Genomic DNA, 25,092 nt, shown 5'->3' with positions numbered 1-25,092 from the left:
AGCTCAAACAATCCGCCCGCCTCGGCCTTCCAGAGAGCTAGGATTACAGGAGTGAGCCACCGCGCCCGGCCTTCTGTTCCTATCTTTACTCTAAATCTCATGCTCATTGTTAGATTGCTTGGTACATACCACCAAACAGACGTTAAGTATTCAATAAATCTTTTTTAAAAAATTAAACCTTTTATTTTAAAAATATTTAAGATAGTATAGAAGTCACAAAAAATTACAATAAACTCCCATATACCCTTAACCTAGATTTACTCATTATTAACATTGTGCCATATTCTCTTTCTCTCTCCCCTTATATAAAAAAGCATATAAAAATAAAGCACTAAACACATTGTTATTTTGCTTTGAGAGTAAGTTACAGAGAGCATGACCCTTTACCCCTGAAAACTTGAGCATATATTGCCTAAGCAGGGACATTCTCTTATATGATCACAGCACAATGATCAAATTCAAGAAATTTATCATTAATGTAATATTATTATCTACTATACAGTCTTTATTCACATTTCACTGATTTGTCCAATATTGTCATTTAAAGGCTTCTTCCCCTTAAGCCCCAAACCAGGATCCAATTTAGGATCACATATTGCACTTAGCTGTCGTGTTTCTTTTAATTTGGGACGGTGGAATTCAGTTTGCTGAATTCAGTTTGTTAGAATTTTATCAAGGATTTTTGCATCTATATTCATAAGGGATATTGGTCTATAGTTTTCCTTTTTTTGTTGTTGTGTCCCTTCCTGGCTTTGGTATTAAGGTGATACTGACTTCGTATAATAAGTTGGGGAGGATTCCTTCCTTCTCAATGTTATGAAATTACTTCTGCAGTATGGGTACCAATTCTTTGTAGGTCTGATATAATTCGGCTGTGAAACTATCTGGTCCAGGACTTTCTGTTACTGTTGTTGGAAGATTTTTTTATTGCTGCTTCAATTTCTTTGCTCATAATTAGTCTGTTCAGGAGTTCTATTTCTTCCTGATTGAGACTTGGAAGGTTGTGTGTTTCCAGGAATTTGTCCATTTTCTCAATGCTTTTGAGTTTATGGGCATAGAGATTTTTATAGTATTCAAAGATATTTTGTATTTCCGTGGCATCAGTTGTAAAATCTCCTTTTTCATTTCTGATTGAGGTTACTTGGGACCTTTCTTTTCTATTTCTGCTTAATCTAGCAAGAGGTCTATCAATTTTGTTTATCTTTTCAAAGAACCAACTCTTTGTTTCATTAGTCTTCTGTATTATTTTTTTATTTTCAATTTCATTTAGCGCTACTCTGACCTTAGTTATTTCCTTTCGTCTGCTGGGTTTTGGATTGGTTTGCTCTTCCTTTTCTGGTTCCTGGAGATGATTCATTAGATTGTTGATTTGTGATGTTTCTGTCTTCTTGATGTAGGCATTTAAGGCTATGAATTTTCCCCTTAGGCCTGCTTTTGCTGAATCCTATAGATTTTGATAACTTGTATCCCCTTTGTCATTTAGTTCAAGGACTCTTTGAATTTCCATCTTAATTTCCTTCTTGACCCAATAATCATTCATCAATAGGTTGCTTAATTTCCATGACTTTGTGTAGAATTGAGTGTTTCTGTTGTAGTTGATTTCTAATTTTATTCCACTACGGTCTGAGAAGATACGTGGTATAATCTCTATTTCTTTTGAATTTGTTGAGACATCTTTTGTGGCTTAAGATCTGATCAATCTTAGAGAATGTTCCATGTGCTCATCAGAAGAATGTATATTCCATAGTTTTGCGGTAGAATGTTCTGTAAATATTTGTTAGACCCATTTGCTCTAGAATCCCATTTAAGTCCAGTGTTTCTTTATTTATTTTCTGCTTGGAAGATCTGTCCAGTTCTGTTGGTGGAGTGTTAGAGTGCCAAGCAATTATGATATTATTGTTTATCACTTTGTTTAGATCTAATAGGGTTTGCTTTATGAATCTGGACACACCTGTGTTGGGTGCATAAATATTTAGGATTGTTATCCCTTCTTGATGTATTGCTCCCTTTACCATTATATAGTGACCGTCTTTGCCTTTCTTAACCATTATTGATTTGAAATATATGTTATCTGATATGAGAATGGCTACACCTGCTTTCTTTTGATTTCCATTTACATGGAATTTTTTTTCCCATCACCTTGAGTCTGAATGAGTATCTGTGGGTTAGATGTGTTTTCTGGAGACAGCAGATACTTGGCTTGTATTTTTTTTATCCATTCAGCTAGCCTATGTCTCTTTTGTGGGCAATTCAAGCCATTCACATTTATGGAAACAATTGATAAGTAGGATGCATTTCTGTTCATCCTGTTTGGGAGAAGCTTGTGGCTTTGTTTTACCTCTTGAGCTAGTATTTTATATGGGCTCTGAACTTTAGCTTTTGGGTGATTTTATACTGGTGGGTTTCTATTGTGCTGATTGACATATAATGCTCATCTAAGTACTTCCTGCAAGGGAGGTCTGTTCTTGACAAATTCCCTCAGTGTTTGCTTGTCTGAAAAGTCTTTATTTCTCCCTCATATAAGAAATTTAGTTTTGCAGGATACAAAATTCTAGGCTGGCCATTATTCTGTTTAAGAAGACTAAAGATGGGGCACCGAGCCCTTCTGGCTTCTAAGATCTCAGTCTGCAGTTAGCCCAATGGGTTTTCCTTTGTAAGTTACCTGATGTTCTCACCCTACAGCTTGCAGGAGTTCCTCCTTCGTGTTAACTTTGGCTAATCTGATGAATATCTGTCGTGGTGATTGCCTCTTTGTGATGATTCTCTCAGGTGCTCTTTGAGTTTCTGGTAGCTAGATATCTAAATTTCTAGCAAGACCAGGGAAGTTTTCCTCAATTATTCCCTCAAATAGGTTTTCCAACCCTTGTGTGTTTTCTTCCTCACCCTCAGGGATGCCTATAATTCTTATGATTGGCCTCCTAACATACTCCCACATTTCTTGTAGGCTTTGTTCCTGCCTCTTAATTCTCTGTTCTTCATCTTTCACTGACTTGTTTAATTCAAAGGTGTTGTCTTCAAGCTCTGAGATTTTCTTTTGCCTGTTTTAGTCTATTCTTAAGACTTTCCACTGTGTTTGCATTTCCTTGAATGAATTTTTCATTTCCAGAAGTTCTGTTTGATTTTTTTTTTAATAATTCAATTTCTTTAGTGAATTTTTCATACATTTCCTAAATTTGGGGGGGGGTAGTTTGTGTTGGTTTTCCATTTCCTCTTGTATTTTGTTGAGCTTACTTATAATCCATATTTGGAATTCTTTATCTGTCATTTTGATATTCTGATTTGGTTGGTTTCCCCTTTTGAGACCAGTCTGAGAAAGAGTGGGGCCCCCATCTCTACAAAAAAATTAAAAAATGAGCTGGGCATGGTGGTGCGTGCCTGTAGTCACAGCTACTCGGGAGGCTGAGGCAGGAATATCACTTGAGCCCAGAGTCTGAGGTTGCAGTGAGCTATAACGATGCCACTGCACTCTAGCCTAGGTGACAGAGTAAGACTCTGTCCTAAAAAAAAAATTACTAGTCTGATCATTATCTTGCTTTTGACATAAATAAAAAGGTGATTTTTTGTGAATGTCAAAAAAAAAGATTCCTAGTTTAACATTGCTCCCTTTTGTCAGAATAGGTATATATACACACACATATATGTATATATGGGTATGTGTATAGTTTTGGGGGCTGAAGGCAGGAGGGGTTGATGTGTTTTGTAATTCTTTTGTTTCAGTAAGATCTTTTTTTTTTTTTTTTTTTTAAGAGACAGGGTCTTGCTCTGTCACCCAAGCTGGACTGCAGTGGTGTGATCATGGCTCACTGCAGCCTCAAACTCATAGGCTAAGCAATTCTCCTGACTCAGCCTCCCAAGTAGCTAGGACTACAGGCACATGGCATCATGCCTGGCTGATTTTATTTTTAATTTTTCTGTAGAGGTAGGGGGGGGTCTCACTATGTTGTCGAGGCTGGTCTTGAACTCCTGGCCTCAAGCAGTCCTCCGGCCTTGGCCTCCCAAAGTGCTGGGATTACAGGTGTGAACCACCATGCCCGACTTCAAATTATTTTTAAATAAGAAATAAACATCAATTTTAGATCTTTTTCTTTTTTAAAGAAATAAACTACTATAGTTAAACTTGATTTTATATCACTCAACCTACCAGCACCTCCCCACCAGCTAACCTCTATTTTGAATTTGACGCTTACCATTTTCTCACATTTTGTGTTTATACTACCATATGTACGCATCCTAAAAAGTATATGTAGTACGGTTTAACATAGTTTTAAACTTTCTGAAAAAGAGTAATCATATGAGTAACAGATTGTGAAATTAAAATCTCTCATATCTAATGAATAATCTAATTATGGTAAAATCTGAGATGCTATCCTACAGCTTACAGTTTTGTGGTCACTAGAAGTCTTTTCTGTCCATGTGGAAATAATATCCACCACGAGCTAAAACAAAAGAAATTGTATTTAGAGTTATAAAAAAGAAATATGGCATGTGAGTCATACTTAAAAAAGAAGCAACAGAAGAAATAAACTAGTAGAAAGAATCCACTTTCTTTGCTATTTTTTTATTATGATGACACAAGAATATGACAGACGTGATTTCCCCATCTTAGGCTCTGGTAAAGTTGATTCATCCATCTATTCATGTTTGAGCTTTGTTTTTGTCAAGACAGGAGCAAAAATCAAATTAAGATCCATTGTTTTCATGTTTTACTAGAAACAGAAACTAGAAACTATAAACATTACCAGGAAAATGAAATTTTAAAGAGACATGCAAAATGCAAACATCAATTTGTTGTTTTCTGATTCTACAGACAAAACTAACCCAGTTCTGTATTTATCTTGTCATACTGTGTCCATGGACCACACTTTCAGCAGCCACTGGTGCAGGCTGCCTTCTTTACCTCATTTTTTACTCTATCTCTGAGGTTCTTTCTGAGATCCTTTTCCTGCTTGCCTTTGGAATTTAGAATTTCCTTTAATGGGTGTGCTGGTGGAAAACTTTTTGTTTCATTTGTCTGAGGTATCTTTATTTTACTTGAATTCTTGTAAGAAATTTTTGGTGACTACAGAATAGTTTTTCTTTTTTTTTTATTTCAAAGTATTATGGGGGTACAAATATTTTTGGTTATATCAATCACTTTTATAATGCTTGAGTCATGATTATAAGTGTGTCCATCACCCAGATAGTGTTCATAGTACCTGTTAGATAGGTTTTCTCCCATCCCCTTCTCCCTTCACTTGAGTTCTGTTAAGTTTTACTTTCCTCTATGCACAGATGTGCTCATCGATTAGTTCCAATATAATAGTGAGAACATGTGGTATTTGTTTTTCCATTCTTTAGATACTTCACTTAGGATAATGGTCTTCAGTTCTATCCAAAATTGTTGCAAAAGCCATCAAGTCATCCTTCTTCACGGCTGAGTAGTATTCCATGGTATACATATACTACATGTTATTAATCTACTCATGAATTGATGGGCACTTGAGTTGATTCTACATCTTTGTAAATGTGAATTGTGCTGCAATAAACATTTGAGTGTAGGTGTCTTTTTGATAAAATGACTTCCTTTCCTTTGGGTAAATGCACAGTAGTAGGATTGCTGGCTGAAATGGTAGGTCTACTTTTAGTTCTTTGAGGTATCTCCATACATTTTCCGTAGATGTTGTTACTAGTTTGCAGTCCCACCAAGAGTGTATAAGTGTTCCTTTCTCTCTGCACCTACACTAGCATCTATCATTTTTGGACTTTTTAATAAAAGCCATTCTAACAGGGGTAAGGTAATATCTCATTGTGGTTTTAATTGCATTTCCCTGATGACTAGTGATGTTGAGCATTTTTTTCATACGTTTATTGGCCATTTGTCTATCTTCTTTTGAAAAGCTTCTGTTCGTGTCTTTTACCCACTTTTTGATGGGTTTGTTTGATATTTTTCTTGTTGATTTCTTTGTAGATTCTGATTACAGAATTATTTTTCTTCAGCACCTTAAAAATATCTTTCCACCATCTTTCTGAGAAGTCACCTATTAATTATTGTTAAGGGCCAAATGAATGTATCTTTATTTAAGGTAATATTACTGATTAACCTAAATATCTTCTTGTATTTTTCTCTTACAGGGAATACAGTGGGTAACCTTGTATATTTTATATAAGAATATAAGTAAGTTGCAAAAGGTTAGATGGTATCCTTTCTAAAAAGTTTAAAACTATGCAAAACCATACTAAATATACATTTAAGGATACATACATATGTAGTATAAACACAAAAAAATGTGAGAAAATGATAAACGTCAAATTCAGAATAGAGGTTAGCTGAGGGGGGAATGCTAGGAGGTCGAGGGGGATAAAATCAAGTTTATCTATAGTAGTTTATTTTCTTTAAAAAAAAGTCTGAAATAAACATTACAAACTGTTCAGACCTGACAAAGACGGGTGGTAAGAAATGTGGGTGTGTTTGTTATATTATCTCTATTCTGTTCTGTATGCTTGAAATATTTTGTAATTTCTAAAAAAATTTATTCAAAATGCAGTTTAATTTACTGGCAAGCTTTGCGGAAGTTTTTTTGTTGGTGGTTTGTTTTGTTTTGTTTTGTTTTGTGAGACAGGGTTTAGTTCTGTTACCCAGGCTGGAGTGGAATGTAGTGGTATGATCACAGTTCACTGCACCCTCCAACTCCTAGGCTCAAGTGATCCTCCTGCCTCAGCCTCCCAAGTAGCTAGGACTACAGTTGTGCACCATCACACAAGGCTAATTTTTAAAATTTTTTATAGAGACAGGGCCTCGTGTTACCTAAGCTGGTCTCAAACTCCTGGCCTCAAGCAATCTTCCCGCCTCGGCCTTCCAAAGTGCTGGGATTATAGATGTGAACTACAGTGCCTGGTCAGTCTGGAATTTTTACTAAGAAGTTTCAGAATATGTTCAAGTTGTGTAATAAAGAAGACAAAATTGAGAACTGCTTTTAGAAATGAATGAGAAAAACAGCCCATTTGAATACTGTACATCATTTTTTCAAATGAAACGTTATACATACCTGTGAGTGCTAAATAAGAAGCAATGTACCGTTTTTCCAGACCATCTCTAACACTCTGAATTGCGCCAAAAATTGGAGGTATGATCATAATCAGGTTACTCACTGTATTCCCTGTAAGAGAAAAATACAAGAAGATATTTAGGTTAATCAATAATAATACTTTAAATATACATTCATTTGGCCCTTAACAACAATAATAGGTGACTTCTCAGAAATACGGCAGAAAGGTATTTTCAAGATGCTGAAGAATAATAATTGCGTAGTCATTGAAAATTTCTTATAAGGATCCAAGTAAAATAAAGATACTTTCAGACAAATGAAACTAAACATTTTTGACCAGCACACCCACTAAAGGAAATTCTAAATTCCAAAGGCAAGCAGGAAAGGATCTCAGAAAGAATCTCAGAAATACAGTAAAAAATGAGTTAAAGAAGGCAGCCTACACCACTGCTGCTGAAAGTGTGGTCCACGGACATAGTAAGACAAGATAAATACAGAACTGGGTTAATTTTGTCTGCAGAATCAGAAAACAACAAATTGGTGTTTGCATTTTGCATGTCTCTTTAAAATTCCATTTTCCTGGTAATGTTTATAGTTTATAGTTTCTGTTTCTAGTAAACTTGAAAGCAATGGATCTTAATTTGATTTTTGTCCCTGTCTTTACAAAAACAAAGCTCAAACATAAATAGCAAAGGAATAGTAAAAACCCCAGTAATAGAAATAATTAGGTAAAATGGAGGGGAAATAGCCAAACAGTATTTTACAAATTTGATTCTGGATAGGATAAAGTGGCATATATTTTCCAAATTCCAAATGAATAATTTTCAGCATAGGTGCAAATATCAAGATAAATTACAATTAACTGAGGGTAGAACAAAACATTTTCAAACAGTCAAGGATTCAAAAAATACACCTACAACATATCTTTTCTCTGGAATCAGCTGGAGAATGTAATGAATCAAAACGAGGACGTTAACTACGAGAAAGGATGACATGGGATCTAAGAAACGGGCTGCAACACAGGAGAGAGGTAAAGAAAAGTCCCAAGACTATAGATGCACAAAAGGACCAGAGAGATCATGCAATCCAAATAGAAGCAGGAGAACCAAGAACTGCATGAAAGAAATTTCTAAGAAGAAAAAGAAAGGAAGGGACAGGCAATTTGAGAAGTTATAAAATTTGGAAAAAATGTTGGTAGGCATTTGACAGAAGTATTGAAAAACTTGTGCTGTAAGTTGTATTCAACCAGTCCTCTGTTACTAAACATTTAGGTTATTTCCAATTCTTACTATTACATGCAATACTGCAAAGAATAACCATACATATATATATATATATATTTGTTTGTTTGTTTTAAAACAAGTGTAGGTACATCTGTAAAATAGATTCCGAAAAGTGAGATTGCTTAGTCAAAGAATTTATTTATTAACCCAAAAAGTATTAAAAGAAAACATGGATGCATTGTCCTTTCTCTTACAATGAGTACAGGCATCATTTTATATGCTTAAGGACCATTTGTATTTCTTTTCCTATGAAATGCATAACCATGCCCTTTGCCACTTTGTCTATTAACTTTCCTTCTTTAAGAAGGAGTCCTTCTTGTAAAAGGGATATTAGCCCTATCTTATGAGATGCAAACTCTTTGACTGTGCTTCTGATATATTTTGCTATAGACAAATTTTGGGTGCTTTTTATGTAGCTGAATTTATCAATCTTTTATAGCTTCTAGATTTTTAGTCACGGTTTTAGAAAGGCCTTCCCCACTCCAAGGTTATAGAGGAATTTACCCATATTTTCTTTCAATGCGTTATGTTTCACTTTTTATTTTTTTGAGACAGGGTCTTGCTCTGTCACCTAGGCTGGAGTGCCATGGCACGATCGTAGTTCACTGCAACCTTAAACTCCTGGGCTCAAGCAACCCTCCTGCCTCAGCCTCCTGAGTAGATAGACTACAGACACATGCCACCATACCCGGCTAATTTTTTTTTTTTCTTGAATAGATGAGGTCTTGCTATGTTGCCCAGGCTAGTCTTGAACTCCTGGGCTGAAGTAATCCTCCCACCTCAGCCTCCCGAAGTGCTAGGATTATAGGCATTAGCCACCATGCCCAACCCTGGTATCACTTTTTAAAAAATTTAAATTTAATCTCATTTGGAGTTTTTACTGCTGAGCGGTGTGAATATCTCTTCATCTTTTTTCCAGTGGCTACCACGATGTAATTATTAACCACAAGGAATAACAAAAAAGTCTACAGAAAAAGAAATGTTACCCCAGAGTACACTATTTGGCCTAGCAGAGAACATTATTTACACAGCCATATTGATATTATTAATGTTACATCCTAACTACTTCTTAATAAAAAAAATTATGCTCTGAATTTATCAAGAAAACGTAGGGAAAAGAGGAAATGGTATAAGAAAGCAAATCCTCAACAATCATAACTGGGGGACAGCAGACAGTAACTTCAATTTACAGATCCAGAAATAGCACTGTAAGCAAGTTATTTGGAAATCTGGAGCCAAATTCTAGAAAAAAATAGCTAAGTGGTAAAAAGTTATTGCTGGACTTCTGCTTCCACACAAGATGAAGAAATAGGCACCAGATTTGCCCCCCCAGCTCCAATAAAAAGGGGGGAGGGAGGGGGAGAGAGAGAGAGAGAGAGAGAGAGAGAGACAAAATATATGAAACAATGGTTTTAAAGACAATAGACATCAAGCAATGAAGGAATGATCCCTGAGAAAACAAGAAACAAATGATGACCCCTATGATTGCCCCAGCTTACTGCCTGGAGTATTCAGGAAAATCTCAGGCCACAGCATAGGGAGGGAGTACCCAGGGTAAGTCTGGCAGACTCTCTGAGTTGAGGAAACAGAGCTTAGAGTTCAGGAAGACCAAGGTGACAAGATTTCACAGGAGAGAGTATATGAGAGAGAGCTTTAGAGAGAAAGAACCCTGGAAATCTATAAAGGGACCCTTAACTATTCAGCAAAAGACTGATCAGCATCTGCATATGAGGAAACTACCCAAAGCCAGGAAAGAACCATGTGAAAAGATTAGAGGGAAGAGCACCTGGTACTCTCACATGACCAGAAACAGTGCCTATTCCCACAAGCCGGAATAGTAAAATTCATATTTCACTAGGCATTGGATAAAGTAATCAAGAAGACCTTGCCTCAGTAATAGGGAAAAATTAGTCCTAGACTGAGCCCTGTTCAAAATGTAGCTAACAAATCATAAAAGCAAAAAGGATCAAACTACTTCCAAGTAACTTAATCGAATCCCAGAACAAAATTCAAGACTATTTATGGTAATACAAAAATTATCCGACACTTAACAAGGTAAAAAGGACAATGTCTGGTTCCAATCAAAGATTACCAGGCATACTAAGAAGCAAGAAACATGACCCATGAGGAAAATAATCAGTTGAAACCAACCCAGAACTGACACAGATGTTAGAATTAGCAGTAACGGACTAAAACAGTCCATATAAAAACCTTGAGAATGCAAACTAATCTATAGTGATGGAAAGCAGATCAATGGTTGCTGGGGAAGAGATGGGGGGTGAGGGGACAGTCTGATGCAGAAGGAGGACTTACAGAGAAGTACAATAAAACTTGGAGGTGATAGATATGTTCACTGTCATGACTGGTAATGGTGTATACCTATGTCAAAATAATTTGTATACTTTAAATAGGTGCAGTCTCTTGTATGTCAATTATACCTCAGTAAAGCTGTTTTTTAAAAAAAGTTTGCTTTTGGGGAGTAAAATTACACAGTAGAGTAGCAAAAAAGGGTTAGAGAAGAGTACTGCTTTCGGGTTTTGTTAAAGTCTTTTAGCAATATCTAGATTTTTATCTTTTTAAAAATGTATTACTTGGATAAAATAAAAATTAATTAAAGAATCATTTAGGGAAGGGAGTAAAATAGTTGGGAGTAGCTTCACAGACATGATAAGATTTGAGCTAGACCCTGAAAAGAGAGAAAGGAACAAAAACCTACTGAGCCTAGCAAGTACCAGATACTGGACTTTACATTTTACATGTGCTATCCTTATTTGCTTCTCACATCAACCTTGTGAAATATTATTGTCCGTCTTACATAAACAGTAAAAGAAGGCTAAGAGATTACATAATTTAACCAAGTTCTCACAATAAGCAAATGGTGGTGCCAAGACTTTATTCTAGGTCGACCTGTCTTTATAGCCAACGTTCTTACCACTAGATTCACTAGCCCGGTATTCACACAAGGAGGGTGTTTATTAATATTTTAAAAATTATATCAGAGTATTCTATTCAGAATATATTAAGTGAATTCCAAATTGTACAAAAAACAAAGTAATTTGCCTAGGTAGAGTGTGAAAATCTAAGGTGGGGAGCCAGACAGATTGAGAGTTATGTATCTAAAATGCAGTTATCAATAGCTTTAAATAAACCTGTAGGAGATGTTACGTATTTTACCATGCAGGAGTGGTAGGATTCAAACTAATGAAAATCTTTACTGATGACTGAGATAAAGGAATTAAAACATGCCCAAATGTACAGATATTATTAAATTTGGCTGAGATGTGAATAGTATGTAAGTCAGGAGTACATTTCAAATGACCTGGAGGTAGAGGGCATAGAGGAGGGTCCTACAAACTACATGAAGCTCAATTAAGGACAATGCAAAGGTTTCTAAATTAGAATGAGGAATAGCAAAACACAAATATAGGTTGTGTGAGAGAGAATAAGGCCAACCCTGAGAGAAAGTTCCAAAAACAGAAAGATGACGAAACTATTTCTACAGGTAGGGGGGAAATCTCTGTATAGTACCTCAAATGTATTCTGTGAGGAAGATCTCAAAATACTACCTCAAAACACAGAAAAGAGGTAAAAATGGAAAGAGCTGGATAGTAGTCATTCTACTTCTCTCTGCTGTAATTCAGCTTCTCTTTGGAATGCTTGTCTTATTTGTGGCACCCTACTTTAAACAAAATAGATATTAAAGCATTAGGAGAAGAGACTAGAATAAAGCAAAATTTACTTAATAAATACAACACATCATATGATATCTGAAACACTGTAAAGTTAAAGGTGAATGGGGTTATGACTCTAAAATACCAGAATTAAAATCAATGAAGGTGCAGAGAAGCAAATCTCCACTCAACACAAAGCAAAACATTCTAAAATTAAAGCTGTCCAAAAATATAACAAGATGCCTTATTAGACTACAAGCTTTTGGGGATCAGGGACAGTTTCTTATTCATGCTTTTATCCCTATCACTTGGCACATTACCAAGGACAGAGCGGGTACTAAGGAAAGTCTGGTAAAATGAACAAATGCATGCATGCATGCATGCTTGCTTAAAACCTGAATGTAGCGGTTTCTCCTTTGTCCTCTGTTATTATTAATAAAATGAATGTGCTCCTTATTTTTTTGATCTAACAATGGTTATAGTAGATGGCAGATTATTTATTTTAGAATGACTTCACTCTTTTCAAAGAATGACACATTTATTATAAAAAATTTAAGCAATTTATAAAAGTGTAAGAAAAATGAAATAGTTAAATATTCCAAGACTCAGAAATTATCATCAATATTTGCTAAGCTTAACGTATACAGAGAGAGATGAATGGATGAATTAAGAAAGAAAAGACAAAGTTTTATAGGGCATTAGACATATTCTTTAAAAAAAAAGTATTAAAAATACTCTAACAAAAGAAAGTCAAACTGCATATGAAAACCACTAAAAGTTAGAGGCCTGATTTTTGTTATACATGTTTAATTTTTATAGCAAATGCATCCTTGCTGTAAAAGTTGAAGAAATTCACACTCGTAAATTTTCTCCCCTCCCCTTCTTACCGATTTTTATTAGACATTTCCACATTGTCAAGGATTTTATATTTTACATTATCAAAGGCTTATATTTTGTTCTGCAAACCACATTTTCTATCCTGTTTTTTCTTCTATAAAAAAATAACTTTATTGAGATACAACTTACATATAAGATTCGCCCTTTTAATGTGTACAATTCCGCAGTTTTTAACATATTTACAGACTTGTACAACCATCACCACTAGTTTTAGAACTTTTTCATCAGCCCCAAAAGAAACTCGAGATTCATCATCAGTCACTCCCCATTACCTCCTTCCCGTACCCCCTGGCAACCACTAATCTACTTTCTGTCTCTATGGATTTGGCTATTCCAGACAGTTCACACAAATGAAAGGACACAGTATGTAGTCTTGTGTCTAGCTTCTTTCACTTAGCATAATGTTTTCAGGGTTCATTCATGTTGAGCACGTACCCAGAACTTCATTCTTTTTCATTGCCAAGTAATAGTCCATTATATGGATATACCACACTTTGTTTATATATTCATCAGTTGGATATTTGGGTTGTTTCTACTTTTTGGCTATTATGAATAATGCTGCTATGAGCATTCATGTACAACTTTTTCTGGGGACAGATACAAAAATTCTCTTGGGTATATAACTAGGGGTAGAATTCCTAGGTCATATAGTCATTTCAACTTTGTTTTAGCCTCAGTTTTGTATTTAAATGGATACAGTGCCTACCACCAGTCTTTTTCCCCATGGCTTTTCTTTTTTCTTTTTTTTTTTTTTTTGAGACAGAGTCTCACTCTGTTGCCCGGGCTAGAGTGCCGTGGCATCATCCTAGCTTACAGCAACCTCAAACTCCTGGGCTCAAGCGATCCTCCTGCCTAGCCTTCCGAGTAGCTGGGACTACAGGCATGCGCCACCATGCCCAGCTAATTTTTTCTATATATTTTTAGCTGTCCAATTAATTTCTTTCTATTTTTAGTAGAGATGGGGTCTCGCTCTCTCTCAGGCTGGTTTCGAACCCCTGAGCTCAAACAATCCCCCCGCCTCGGCCTCCCAGAAAGCTAGGATTACAGGCGTGAGCCACCGCACCAGGCCCCCCCATGGCTTTTCTTTCCATATTTTCTCTTTTTATTTTAAATCAAGTTTTAGTTATTTACATTTCACCATCCATCTTCATAGTTTTTCAAGGACTTATAGGTGCTATATTTCCTGACTTCTCGAGTTTTTAAGAATATTGTCTTTTGCATTTATATTTAAAAAAAGACGTGAATGCTATAAAATGCCACAGATTTTCTTTCCTTCAAAAGTTTGTAAGTATTGTGCTGTTATCATCCAGATTGAATGTTACTACGAAGAAGTCTGAAGCAGTCTAAATTTTTCCCTTTTAGATTACTTGCTTTTTTTGCCTAGATCCCTGAAGAATTCTTTCTTTATACCTTTTTTTTTTTTTTTTAAAGAGACATGGTCTCACTCTGTCACCCCGGCTGGAGTACAGTGGCATGACCACAGCTCACAATAACCTCAAACTCCTGGGCTCAAGGCATCCTCCTGCTTCAGCCTCCTGAGTAGCTAGGACTACACGTGTGGGCCACCACATCTGGCTAATTTTTTAAAAAATGTTTTGTAGAGACGAAGTCTTACTGTTGCCCAGGCTGGTTTTGAACTCCTGGCCTCAAGCAATCCTCCCATCTTGGCCTCCCAAAGGGCTGAAATTGCAGGTGTGAGCCACTGCATCTTTCTTTATACTTGATGATGTGCATTTGGGTAGTGATTGGGCTTCCAGATCAGATGAAGATGCTATACCCCTGTATCTCTTTATAAAGCTAAGTAAACATATTATTACATTAAAGACATTTTTGATTCCTGAGTCAGACTGCCAACCAGAACCTGTAACTGCAGCTTTGGTGCTGCAGATGTAATTTATAGTAATACCAAAACACATTGCATACCGAAGAATAAATCTGACAAAGATGTGAAAGACATAATACTAACAGAACTCTCAACAGGTTTTGGGTACAAATTGATAAGCTAATTCTAAACTTCATATGAAAATACAAGTGTGTAAGAAAAGTCAAGACAATCTTGAATAACAACAAAACTGGAATTTTTATAGTACTAGATATCAAGGCCTATTACTAGCAAGGTTAGATAAATAGAACAGATAAAATTACAAGAACAAATGAACATTTATGACCACTTGATTTATGACAAATACAACTCTGCAGTGTAGTAGAGAAAGGATGATCTTTTCAATAAAAGGTACTCGACCAACTGGATATTTATATAGGAGAAAAATGAATCTGGACCCCCAGCTCACACTCCTTACACAAAAATAAATTCCAGATGTACTACAAATCTAAATGTAAAAGGTAAAATAATAAAACTTTCAGAAGAAAACATGGGAAAACATCTTCATTACCTTGGAGTGGCTGTGATTTTTTTAAAAGGACATGAAAAAGATTAACCACAAAAGCAAAAATTTGATAAATTAGGTAAGACTATAAAGTCAGGAAGAAAGAATAAAATGTTATTTTTTAAAAACTGGTTTAAATAGTAGATATAAAATTGCTTTGTAAATAAGGGGCCATATAAATGTTAGCTAATTTAATTTTATTAAGCAAAAATAACGTCCATAATGATCATGGATTTAAAACTTTTGGTTAAAAAATGGTCTCAGTCAGGGTCCAATCAGAAAAGATAAACCACAGAGTAACTTAAATAGGAAAAGCTTACCAAAAGAATTATTAACTATAACAGGGAATTGTAGTACTAAGGGACCTGCTAATAAGAAATAAAGAAAACTCTACAGAATAAAGGATCAGCAAATATAAGGAGCAGCTACTGCCCCTAAGTCTGAGATATTATGGAACACTAAAGAAAAGGCTTTCCCAGGGCTGAGGTGTAGACCTTATTGGAGAAGACATGACATGGTTCACTAAATAGCAGAGACGTTGCTGTGGTGCCACACCCGGAACTTGCTGAAAACCCACTCTTCAGAACTTGTTGGAAATCTGTCCTCTAGGGTGCCAGAAAAGCTGATCACATAGAGGTATGGGGGAAGGGGTTGGGCGGGGGAAGGTACTGACCAATAGGTGCCGCTGACTGCTGTGTTATGCAGTAGCCTGGCACTGGAGAAGCTGACCAAACTTCAGGAGCTGGAAACTGGGAAAGCCTCATACACTCTAGGAGCCAGAGGCTGTTTAAGCCACCTGGACTTCAAGAGTTGGCACCAAAGCCTCCACCTAGCCAACACACCAGAACCAGGAAGAAAAATCTCCTCCTCTTGCAATGTCTCTCTAGTGCCCTCTACTGACAAAGTTTAACATCCTCCCGGCTGTCGAAGGAAAACATTTAAGGACTCAGGTCCATTTTCACGAAGCGCGTAATGAATGGTGAATTTGGAGCTGAGAGGTAATAAATTGACAACTAGCACAATTATAAAACTATGCTTTCATCAATCATGGCTAGGTGAAACTATGGTTGGTGAGGGTTCTCTAACCACAAAAATAAGAATGGGTGTTTAAGATTGTTAAATAATGGAATTTTTTTTCTTCTTTTTTCTATACTTTCTACAATGTGGTTATACTGGGTTTAATTTAAAATTAAAGTATTAAAAAGATGAATGATAGAAAATAAAGGCTATTCTCCTTCTCTGAGAAAACACTCAATGGCAGATGATGCAGGTACACCAGCAGGGCCCAGAAGCTCCGGCCAAGGCCTTGGAGCTCACAGAGGCAAGGCCAAGGACAAGGAGTGGATGCTGGTCACTAAGCTGGAATGCCTGGACAAGGACATGAAGCTCAAATCCCTGGAGGAGATCTATCTGTTTTCCCTGTCCGTCATGGAGTCTGAGATCAATGGCTTTTTCTAGGAGGCACCTCTCAAGGATGAGGCTTTGAAGATTATGCTGACGCAAAAGCAGACCGACACTGGACAGTGGACCAGATTCAAGATGTTTATTGCCATCAGAGACTACAATGGCCATGTTGGTCTGGATGTTAAGTGCCCCAAAGAGGTAGCTACTGCCATCCCAAGGGCCATCATCCTGGTTAAGCTCTCCATTGTCTGTCTCTGTGTGGACACATTACCAGGGGAATAAGATTGGCAAGCCCCTCGCTGTCTCTTACAAGGTGACAGGCTGCTGTGGCTCCGTGCTGGTACACCTCATCCCTGCCCCCACAGGTGCTGGCAACTTCTTGGCCCCTGTGCCCAAGAAGCTGCTGCTGCTGGCTGGCACTGATAACTCCTACACCTCAGCAGGGGCTGCACTACCACCCTGGGCAACTTTGCCAAGGCCACCTCTGATGCCATCTCCAAGACTTATAGCTATCTGACCCCTGACCTCTGGAAAGAGACTATATTCACCAAGAATTCCCTACCAGGAATTCACTGATCATCTCCTCAAGACCCACACCGGAGTCTCCATGCCCAAGACCAAGGCTCCAGCTGTGGCTACAACATAGGGGGTTTTTTTGTTTCTTTTTTTAATTTATATACATATAATGGAACATAGGGTTTTTATACAAGAAAAATAAATGAATTAAGTCTATTTTAAAAGAAAATAAAGGCTAAATTGCTTCTACTAAGAGTTTAATTTGGTTTGAGGTTAACTTTTCTCAGAAAATTCAATTAAAACAGTTTCTTTTCTGAAAATAGAAACTAGAAATTCATTCATATCCCATACAATAGTGTACTAAAATATTAAAGAAAATTTTGTATTCTACAGGGGAGTCCTATTTGAATATAGATTGAAGGGATTTAAAAAAGTTGAAAACTATGATATTTTTATGCCCCAAACACATTGTCCTTATGTAATACAAATTATAGGCAAGGCTGATAATATTTCAGTAATTTCAAGATTTCTTAACAGGTAAAGTTATCTTTTGTCAAGAGAAAAGACAAAATCAAATATCAAAAGTATGGGAAAGAAAGTCAGGGGAAAAGCACAATTTGCAAAGTATAAATTTAAGAGAACTCTGAATGAAGATACAGTAGGAAACAGTAGATGGAGCCAGTGTGCTCAGCAATCTAAACAGGTCTACATTTGGCAGAATACACAGAGCCCTGAGTCACTGGATAAACAATTTAGAGCTCAGTTGTATTTATAATTGTATATCCATCACTGAGCGAGAAGGATCAAAAAAAGAAGCATTAAAATCTAGTGGAGCTGAAAAAGTGATCTATACCGCTTCATTGCCACTGTGGAGAGCTGATTATGTTCTAATATGCTGAATGTTCAAATAATGTTAAACACTCCCAGAACTTCAGAGACTTCAGAGTTGAAAAAGATAGAGAGATCATCTAAATTAATCTCCCCAATTAATAGTAGGCAACATTTTGTTCACATCTTCTATCACCTTCTAGTTGTGTGAACTTAGGCAACTTAAGGCTTAAGTCTTAATTTCGTGACCAGTAAAATGAGAAAAAAACAATGTTTAAATAATGTAAAGTATTAAATATAATAAAAATAATAAGTATAACTAAACAATACATGTAAAGATTATTTCTGACATGAGAAAAGATCTACAGGATACTACACAGGAACTTCCACAATCTCGCCATGTTAAGAATTAGGTGCCACCTGGGAATTGTCTTGGTACTTGAACCAGCTCAAGAACAATCATCACAAGGGAGAAGGTGTGCCTTCCAATCCAGACCAGTAAGAAAGAAAGTTATAGGATACCAGAGTTAAGTTCACCATAAGTTTAAAAAAAACCAAACCATCATATAAATGCATACATACTACAATATTAGGTAGCCCTTATGGTAGCTTTAGGTTAAGACAGATATCAAAATGAAAAACAGGAAACCAATACAGGTGCGCCTTACTTTAAAAAGCGATAAGCACAAATTCAGTTCAATTTGACAATCATTTAGTATTTTCTATGGGCAAGGCACTGAATTAACCCTGGTTCCTATCCTGAAAAAGTACATATATAATTTAGTAGGAAAGATAGGTAAACAACTAGCAAGGGAGGATGACAGGACCAAAGAACACACACATAACAAAAAAACAACAGGAGAGAGGGAACCCAAGATGGACATCAGTAAGAAGGCAATACTTACTTTGCCTTGAAAGACAGAAAGATATGCAAGCTTTTTATCACTACTAATATAAGAGTCTTTCTATTCTCTCCAGGGTGCATATAGTAGCTTCAAAAAGTACTTAATTTATAAAAATTAGTTTTCCACATTATTTTTAAAAATACACATTACTTTCACTTTATTGCATGTAAGTTATTACTAAAAATATTTTTAAACCACATATTGTAAAAATCAAAATGTTCATATTAAATTCAAGATGAAGTACATCTAAGGTTTGGGAAGAAAGGCTAAGTACATAGTGGTAAAGATTTATGAAAAGAACTTGGGAGCTCCATTATCAGTTACAGCTCAGGAAAACTCTGGTCTAACAAGATGCAAGTTAGATGGGAGGGGAAAGACTCAGCAAAAAGAGCATTATCAGTACATAACTGAAGAAGTTTCAGTGATGAGCACTGAACAGTGAGAAGGATTTTAAACAGATAAGCCTGATGAAGGCCATATGAACCAGAGAAGAGCAAGGAAGTAAGACGGTCTTGAACTCCCTGGAGAAATATTTGGTGAAATGAAGATTTCTGATTTATTCCAGAGGTCAAAGTAGAAAGTTTCCAAACCATGTTCAGAAATAATAAAGAGGCATTACTGAAATGACAAAATCTGAAAATGATTATTTTGATAATTCCTACTTTCTCCATTTTTATTGAAACTTTCCTTTCAGGGCCCAACTCAAATCCTACCTACATTAGATGAAGTTTTTCTTAATCATCTTACTGAAAATGACCGTTTCTCTTATAGCACTTACTATTCTAACCTCTCACCTGGCACTTAGCACAGATTGCTTTATGTAGACAGATTTCTTTTTACTACATTAGATCAATAGATATTTATGTCTTATATCCTCAGATTTCTTATGGACAGTGGTCTTACATTCATACATGCATTCAATAGCAAATAGTCACTGAGCACTTACTACAAAAGGCAGTATAATAATAAAAAAACAGACTTCCCTCACGCAAAGTAAACTAGTACCAAATTTACAAAATAGTAAAGATATTTAAAACCTAACAGACATTATTTTAGATGTGGTTCAATTATGATGTAATGGAGTCATTCTTTTCCCCAAAATTAATTTGATGTAACAGATTCATCCTTCACTCCAAACTAATTTCATTATAATTTTTCATTCTCTCTTCATTTACTTAAAATTGAAATGTATCAGTTAAAAATCATGAATGTACAAGTTCTTCGAGATGTATTTTAAATTCATACTAATTTTAGTTAATAAAAATACAGACCATTTATTACTATTAAAATCTCACCAAGGATACCTTCCATATTTTTGTGACTTATTTTCGTTAAATTTTTTAGAATGACATAAAAATTTCCTAAATTGCCTTAAAATATGAAAAAATAGTTTTTTAAACAGCTCTTTCTCATATAAAGTAGATACAAGAGGAAAAAAACATTTTTTTCTGAGCACTGCACTGCTTCCAAGTTACACTGATCAAGACTCTCAGGGACCCCCAATGATCAGTGATCTTGCGTTCTATAATCTTTTAAAAAATAATGTATCATTGTTATCTTTAATCTACAAATAGAGTTCTATCATTTTAAAAAATGATCACATAGTATTATCTAGATATATTATAATTTGTGTAATCAATCCCTTGTTGGTAGATACTTATGTTATTTCTAGGTTTTTACACTGGAAAAAATAATACTATAAGTATCTGTATTAATCTCCTAGGGCTGCCATAACAAATTACCACTGATTGGAGTTTGGGAGGCCAGAAGTCCAAAATCAAGGTGTAAGCAGGGCTCATTTCTTCTAGAGGCTCTAAAGGAAAAATTGTCCCATGCTTGTCTCTTAGCTTCAGGTGGTTTCCAGCAATCCTTGGCATTCCTTGGTTTCTAAATGCATCACTTTCTGCCTCCATTTTTGCATTGCTTTTGTCTCTCTATATCACTGTTTTCCTCTTCTTATAAGGATACCAGTCACTGTATTTAGGGACCACTCTAATTCTAGTATGATTTAATCTCAAGATCTTTAATTGTATCTGCAAAGACCTTATTTATAAGGTCACATTCTGAGGTTTCAAGTGGACATAAACTTTGGGGAGACACTGTTCAACCACTAGAACATCCCTGAATATATTTCTTTCTTCAAATATTTTATTAAGTTCACAGGATGAATTCCTAGGAGTAGAATCTCCTCTTAGAGAAATTGCCCAGCTTTTTTTTCAAGAGTTTGTTTCTTATCCCCTACTAGGGTGGGCAGCAAGTTACAAGCTCTTCCATATTCCCTCACCTCCCTTGCCAAATCTCACACTAATCACAGAGTCTTAGTCTGGAAAATTAGAATTAGGAGTCAAACAAAAACAACACTCTTTTGGATACTTGTATGGAAGGCAGTGTAAAGCTAAAGCTGAGGCATCCATATTTAGGCCAAGAATATGGTGAGTCAGAGAAAGCTGTTCTATAGAAAAAGAAGAAAAAGACAGATGGGGCAGATAGTAGCAGACATGAAACATCATATGGTAGCAGAGATAGTAGAGAGTAATCTTAATAACTATAAATGATTTTCAAGCTCTGAAAATGGTCATTGTTTCTATGAATATAAAAGCACTATATGCCCATTTAAAAATTTGGAAAACAGAAATATAAAATCAAAATAATCTATAAGCTCTCCATAATATCATCAATATCCTCATATATTTCCATCCAATATTTAAAATAAATTTAGAATCATACTATAATTTCAACATGTATAGCAATGAATGCTTGTCTACTTAACATAATAAGTAAAATAATATTTGAAAATACCATTTTGATGGCAGCATAATGTTCTACTATATGATAATCACTTACTCATTTTATTTGTGGGTACATTACATAGGATAACTAAACTGCCTTTCAGAATTGTTGCACCAATTATACTCCTATCAGCAGTGTGTTAAGGGTGATTGGTTCACAATTTAACCTTAGTAACATTGAACAATAAAATGTTTTATTTAAGAGATAGAAAATTATATATTATTATTATTTTAATTTATATTTCTCTGGGTTACTGGACTATTTTTTGTTTATTAATTTTTCTTTTTGTTTATTAATAGTATATTCTCTTTTGTGAAATGTTTACTCAGGTTATTTAACCACTTTAAGCCTTAATTTTTCTCATGTGAAGATTAGGCATAATATTAATACTTATTGTTGTAATGATGAAATACTACAAAAGTGAATTAAATAGGTGTACGATAAATGTTAGTTCTCCTTTTAAGATTTTACTCTATAATGAGGTAAAACAGTTTTATTCTAATAATTTAATTCTATTTTAGAAAAATATATAGTCTATAATCATTTGTTAGAAAAAATAATAGATTCATTGGAATTATATGTAATGTGTTTTTAAAAAGCAATGGTTACTCTAAGATTCATCTTGAATATTATGGTTTATATATCATGATAAGCAATAATAGTTTTAAAAAACTGGACCTTGTTGGCTTATTTTATTTGATTCAAAAATAATCTTAAAAATCTAAACAGTTAGAAATCATTGTAAAAACAAATAAAAGCATTCAAGAAAGTTGCCTATACACAGATTATTTAATACCCACATGAATTTGACAGTCATTTTTGTTGCCAACAATAAGAAACAGACACCATAGAAACAGATAAGATAATACCAACAGCATGTACACTAAGAACAAATGAGCTAAATAACACGAGTTTCACAATAAATTCATTTGAAACAGTGTCTAGTGAGTTGCAATCTACAGAAGACTTTCAAGTGCAGAAGCAATAACCAGATAACAACAGTAAAGGTGCTGTGACAGGAGTCACTGATGATCCTCATCAGTGGTGGACCTGATGATGGTGGCTCATGCCTGTAATCCCAGGAATTCGGGAGTCTAAGGTAGGGGATCACTTGAGGCCGGAGTTTGAGACCATCCTGGGCAACACAGCAAGACTCCAGTCTCTACAAAAAATAGAAAAATTAGCCAGGCATAGTGACAAGCACCTGTAGTCCCAGCTACTCAAGAGGCTGAGGCAGGAGGATCCTGGAGCACAGGAGTTTGAGGTGAGCTATAATGACACCACTGCATTCTAGCCTGAGCAACAGAGTGAGACCCTGTCTCAAAAAAAAAAAAAAAAAGGAGGAAGGAGGAAGAAGAAGAAGAGAAAAGCCATGAAAGCCATCAAACCCCAAACAATAAATTCCGGCTGGAGAAAACTGTGCACAGATGTGCATGACTTCACAGGATTTACAACAGGGCCAATCAAGGAAATTATGAAACAGACTGTAGATACGGCAAAAAAGATGGGGGTGAAGGGTTTTGAGATATGGATCTTGGAGAAATTCAAGAGCTAACAGATACCACATCAAAGAAATTAACAGAAGATGTTTCATGGAGAGGAGTGTTCCCAAACTAGTGCCATACAATGAAGAAGACAGAAGCAGTGCCAGAAAACAAATTGACATTAGATAGTCCAGCAGAAGGGTTCTGATTATTCAAGACTGTTTTTGACTTCTTTTACAACATGGACTCTCCCTTTTATGACATGGCCACTGAAACAAAAGCACATGGTGGAAGAAAGATAGTTACCATATTAGGAACACTTTTGGAGAAATGAAAAAGCAAAAAAGAAAGTCAGACAGAAATTACAAAGTATTTCCATGAAGTTACACCAAGTATGCCTGCCTCTCCTGTCTCCCTTTCCACCTCCTCCACCTTTCTACCTCTGCCATCCCTGAGACAGCAAGACCAACTCTTCCTCTTCCTCCCCTCCTCAGCCTACTCAATGTGAAGACAGTAAAGATGAAGGCCTTTACGATAATCCACTTCTTCTTAAAGAATAGTAAAGTACATTTTCTCTTCCTTATGATCCTCTTAATAACATTTTCTTTTCTCTATCTTATTTCATTGCAAGAATACAGTATACAATACATATAACACACAAGGTATGTGTACACTGACTGTTTATGTTACGGGTGAGGCTTCCAGTCAACAGTAAGCTATTCGTTAAGTTGTGAGGGAGTCAAAATTATATGTGGGGTGCACTTTCTAGATCTCACAGCAGCTGGAGCCTTGAGATGAAGGTAAATAACTTAGAAATCCCAGGGGGAAGACAGGGCCACTAACCTTTCCCTTAGCCTGCTGAGGGTTGCTTTGAAAAGAAGATCTGTGCCCCTTCCCTCCTCCTAAGTGCATGAGGAATGGGGAAGACAGCAATGTGACCAGGGAGGGTGCACGTAAAGTTGAAGAAATGAGGAGAAAGGAAGAAAATAGGAGCACAGAGGGCAGAGAGGGAGGCCTCACATTATAGGATCTCGAGTAGAGTAGAAACAGTACAGGAAGAGGGAACCTCGCCACCACTGGAAGTAAGCAGATTGGATCTGAAGACACAAACTTTGCACACGGAAAGAACAGTCACACGAACGCATCTAGAGGGTCGGGGTGAAGTTGACTCGATTTGGTGCCATGAGCTGTCTCATTTCTCCAGGCTAAACCCCCAGCAAGCAGCACAACTGCCCAGCGTCCTAAAAAGAATAAGGAGCCCCGGAAAGAATAATCTCAAATTGTATTGTCTGTGACTGGTCCAATTTGTAGATCCCCTGGTAGCGAGTGTACATCATTCAGGCAGAAATCTGCACTCACACACGCAGGTCTCACACTCAGCCATGTCATCCTCTGTGCCAACGGTTGCTAGGCTTGGGTTTCTGGTGAAGGCCACTTTCCACTTTACAACAGTGCCCTCTGTCCTGCTCTGCCAAGGAAATGGAAGCCTCACTTTTTAAATAATTTTAGACATCCTAACGCTTCTTTGTGGCTATTATTGTGGAAATTGGAATTGACAGACTGGTAATCATAACTCACATTTCTAAAGCTCTTCGCAATTTATGAAGATTTAGAAGTGAGAAGATACTATTCTGGATTTATAGTTGAGAATTCTGTGCGTCAGGCAATTTAAGCAACTTAAAGCCCTGTAGCTAGTAAGCAACAAACAAAATTTAAATCCTTCTAGGAAGGGATATAGCTGACTATCTTTTTGCCTGGGTTGGATATTTTTTTATCAAATAAAAATGTAAAAAAAAAAAAAAGGCCGGGCGCGGTGGCTCATGCCTGTAATCCTAGCACTCTGGGAGGCCGAGGCGAGTGGATTGTTTGAGCTCAGGAGTTCGAAACCAGCCTGAGCAAGAG

At 36.1% G+C, this 25,092-nt stretch overlaps 1 protein-coding gene and 1 pseudogene across 3 annotated transcripts in view; one reads left to right on the top strand and one right to left on the bottom strand.

Moving 5' to 3' along the window:
• ACER3 (alkaline ceramidase 3) overlaps positions 1 to 25,092 on the bottom strand; it is a 119,376-nt gene that overhangs the window by 70,649 nt on the left and 23,635 nt on the right. For 2 of the 3 annotated variants that reach the window (XM_012645589.1, XM_012645591.1), the window contains exon 2: positions 7,026 to 7,136. The exons of the other annotated variant lie outside the window; for it this stretch is intronic. In XM_012645589.1, the coding sequence (XP_012501043.1) occupies positions 7,026 to 7,136 (111 nt within the window). The remainder of the gene's footprint in view (positions 1 to 7,025; positions 7,137 to 25,092) is intronic. 3 annotated transcript variants of the gene reach the window in all.
• Positions 16,566 to 17,313, top strand: LOC105811407 (annotated as a pseudogene).

This window comes from Propithecus coquereli, unplaced genomic scaffold (genome assembly GCF_000956105.1).
Source record: "Propithecus coquereli isolate 6110/MARCELLA unplaced genomic scaffold, Pcoq_1.0 Scaffold235, whole genome shotgun sequence".
In the NCBI taxonomy this organism is placed as follows: Eukaryota; Metazoa; Chordata; class Mammalia; order Primates; family Indriidae; genus Propithecus; species Propithecus coquereli.
Note: the sequence above shows the minus strand (reverse complement) of the source record. Positions and strands in the feature narration are given on the sequence as shown.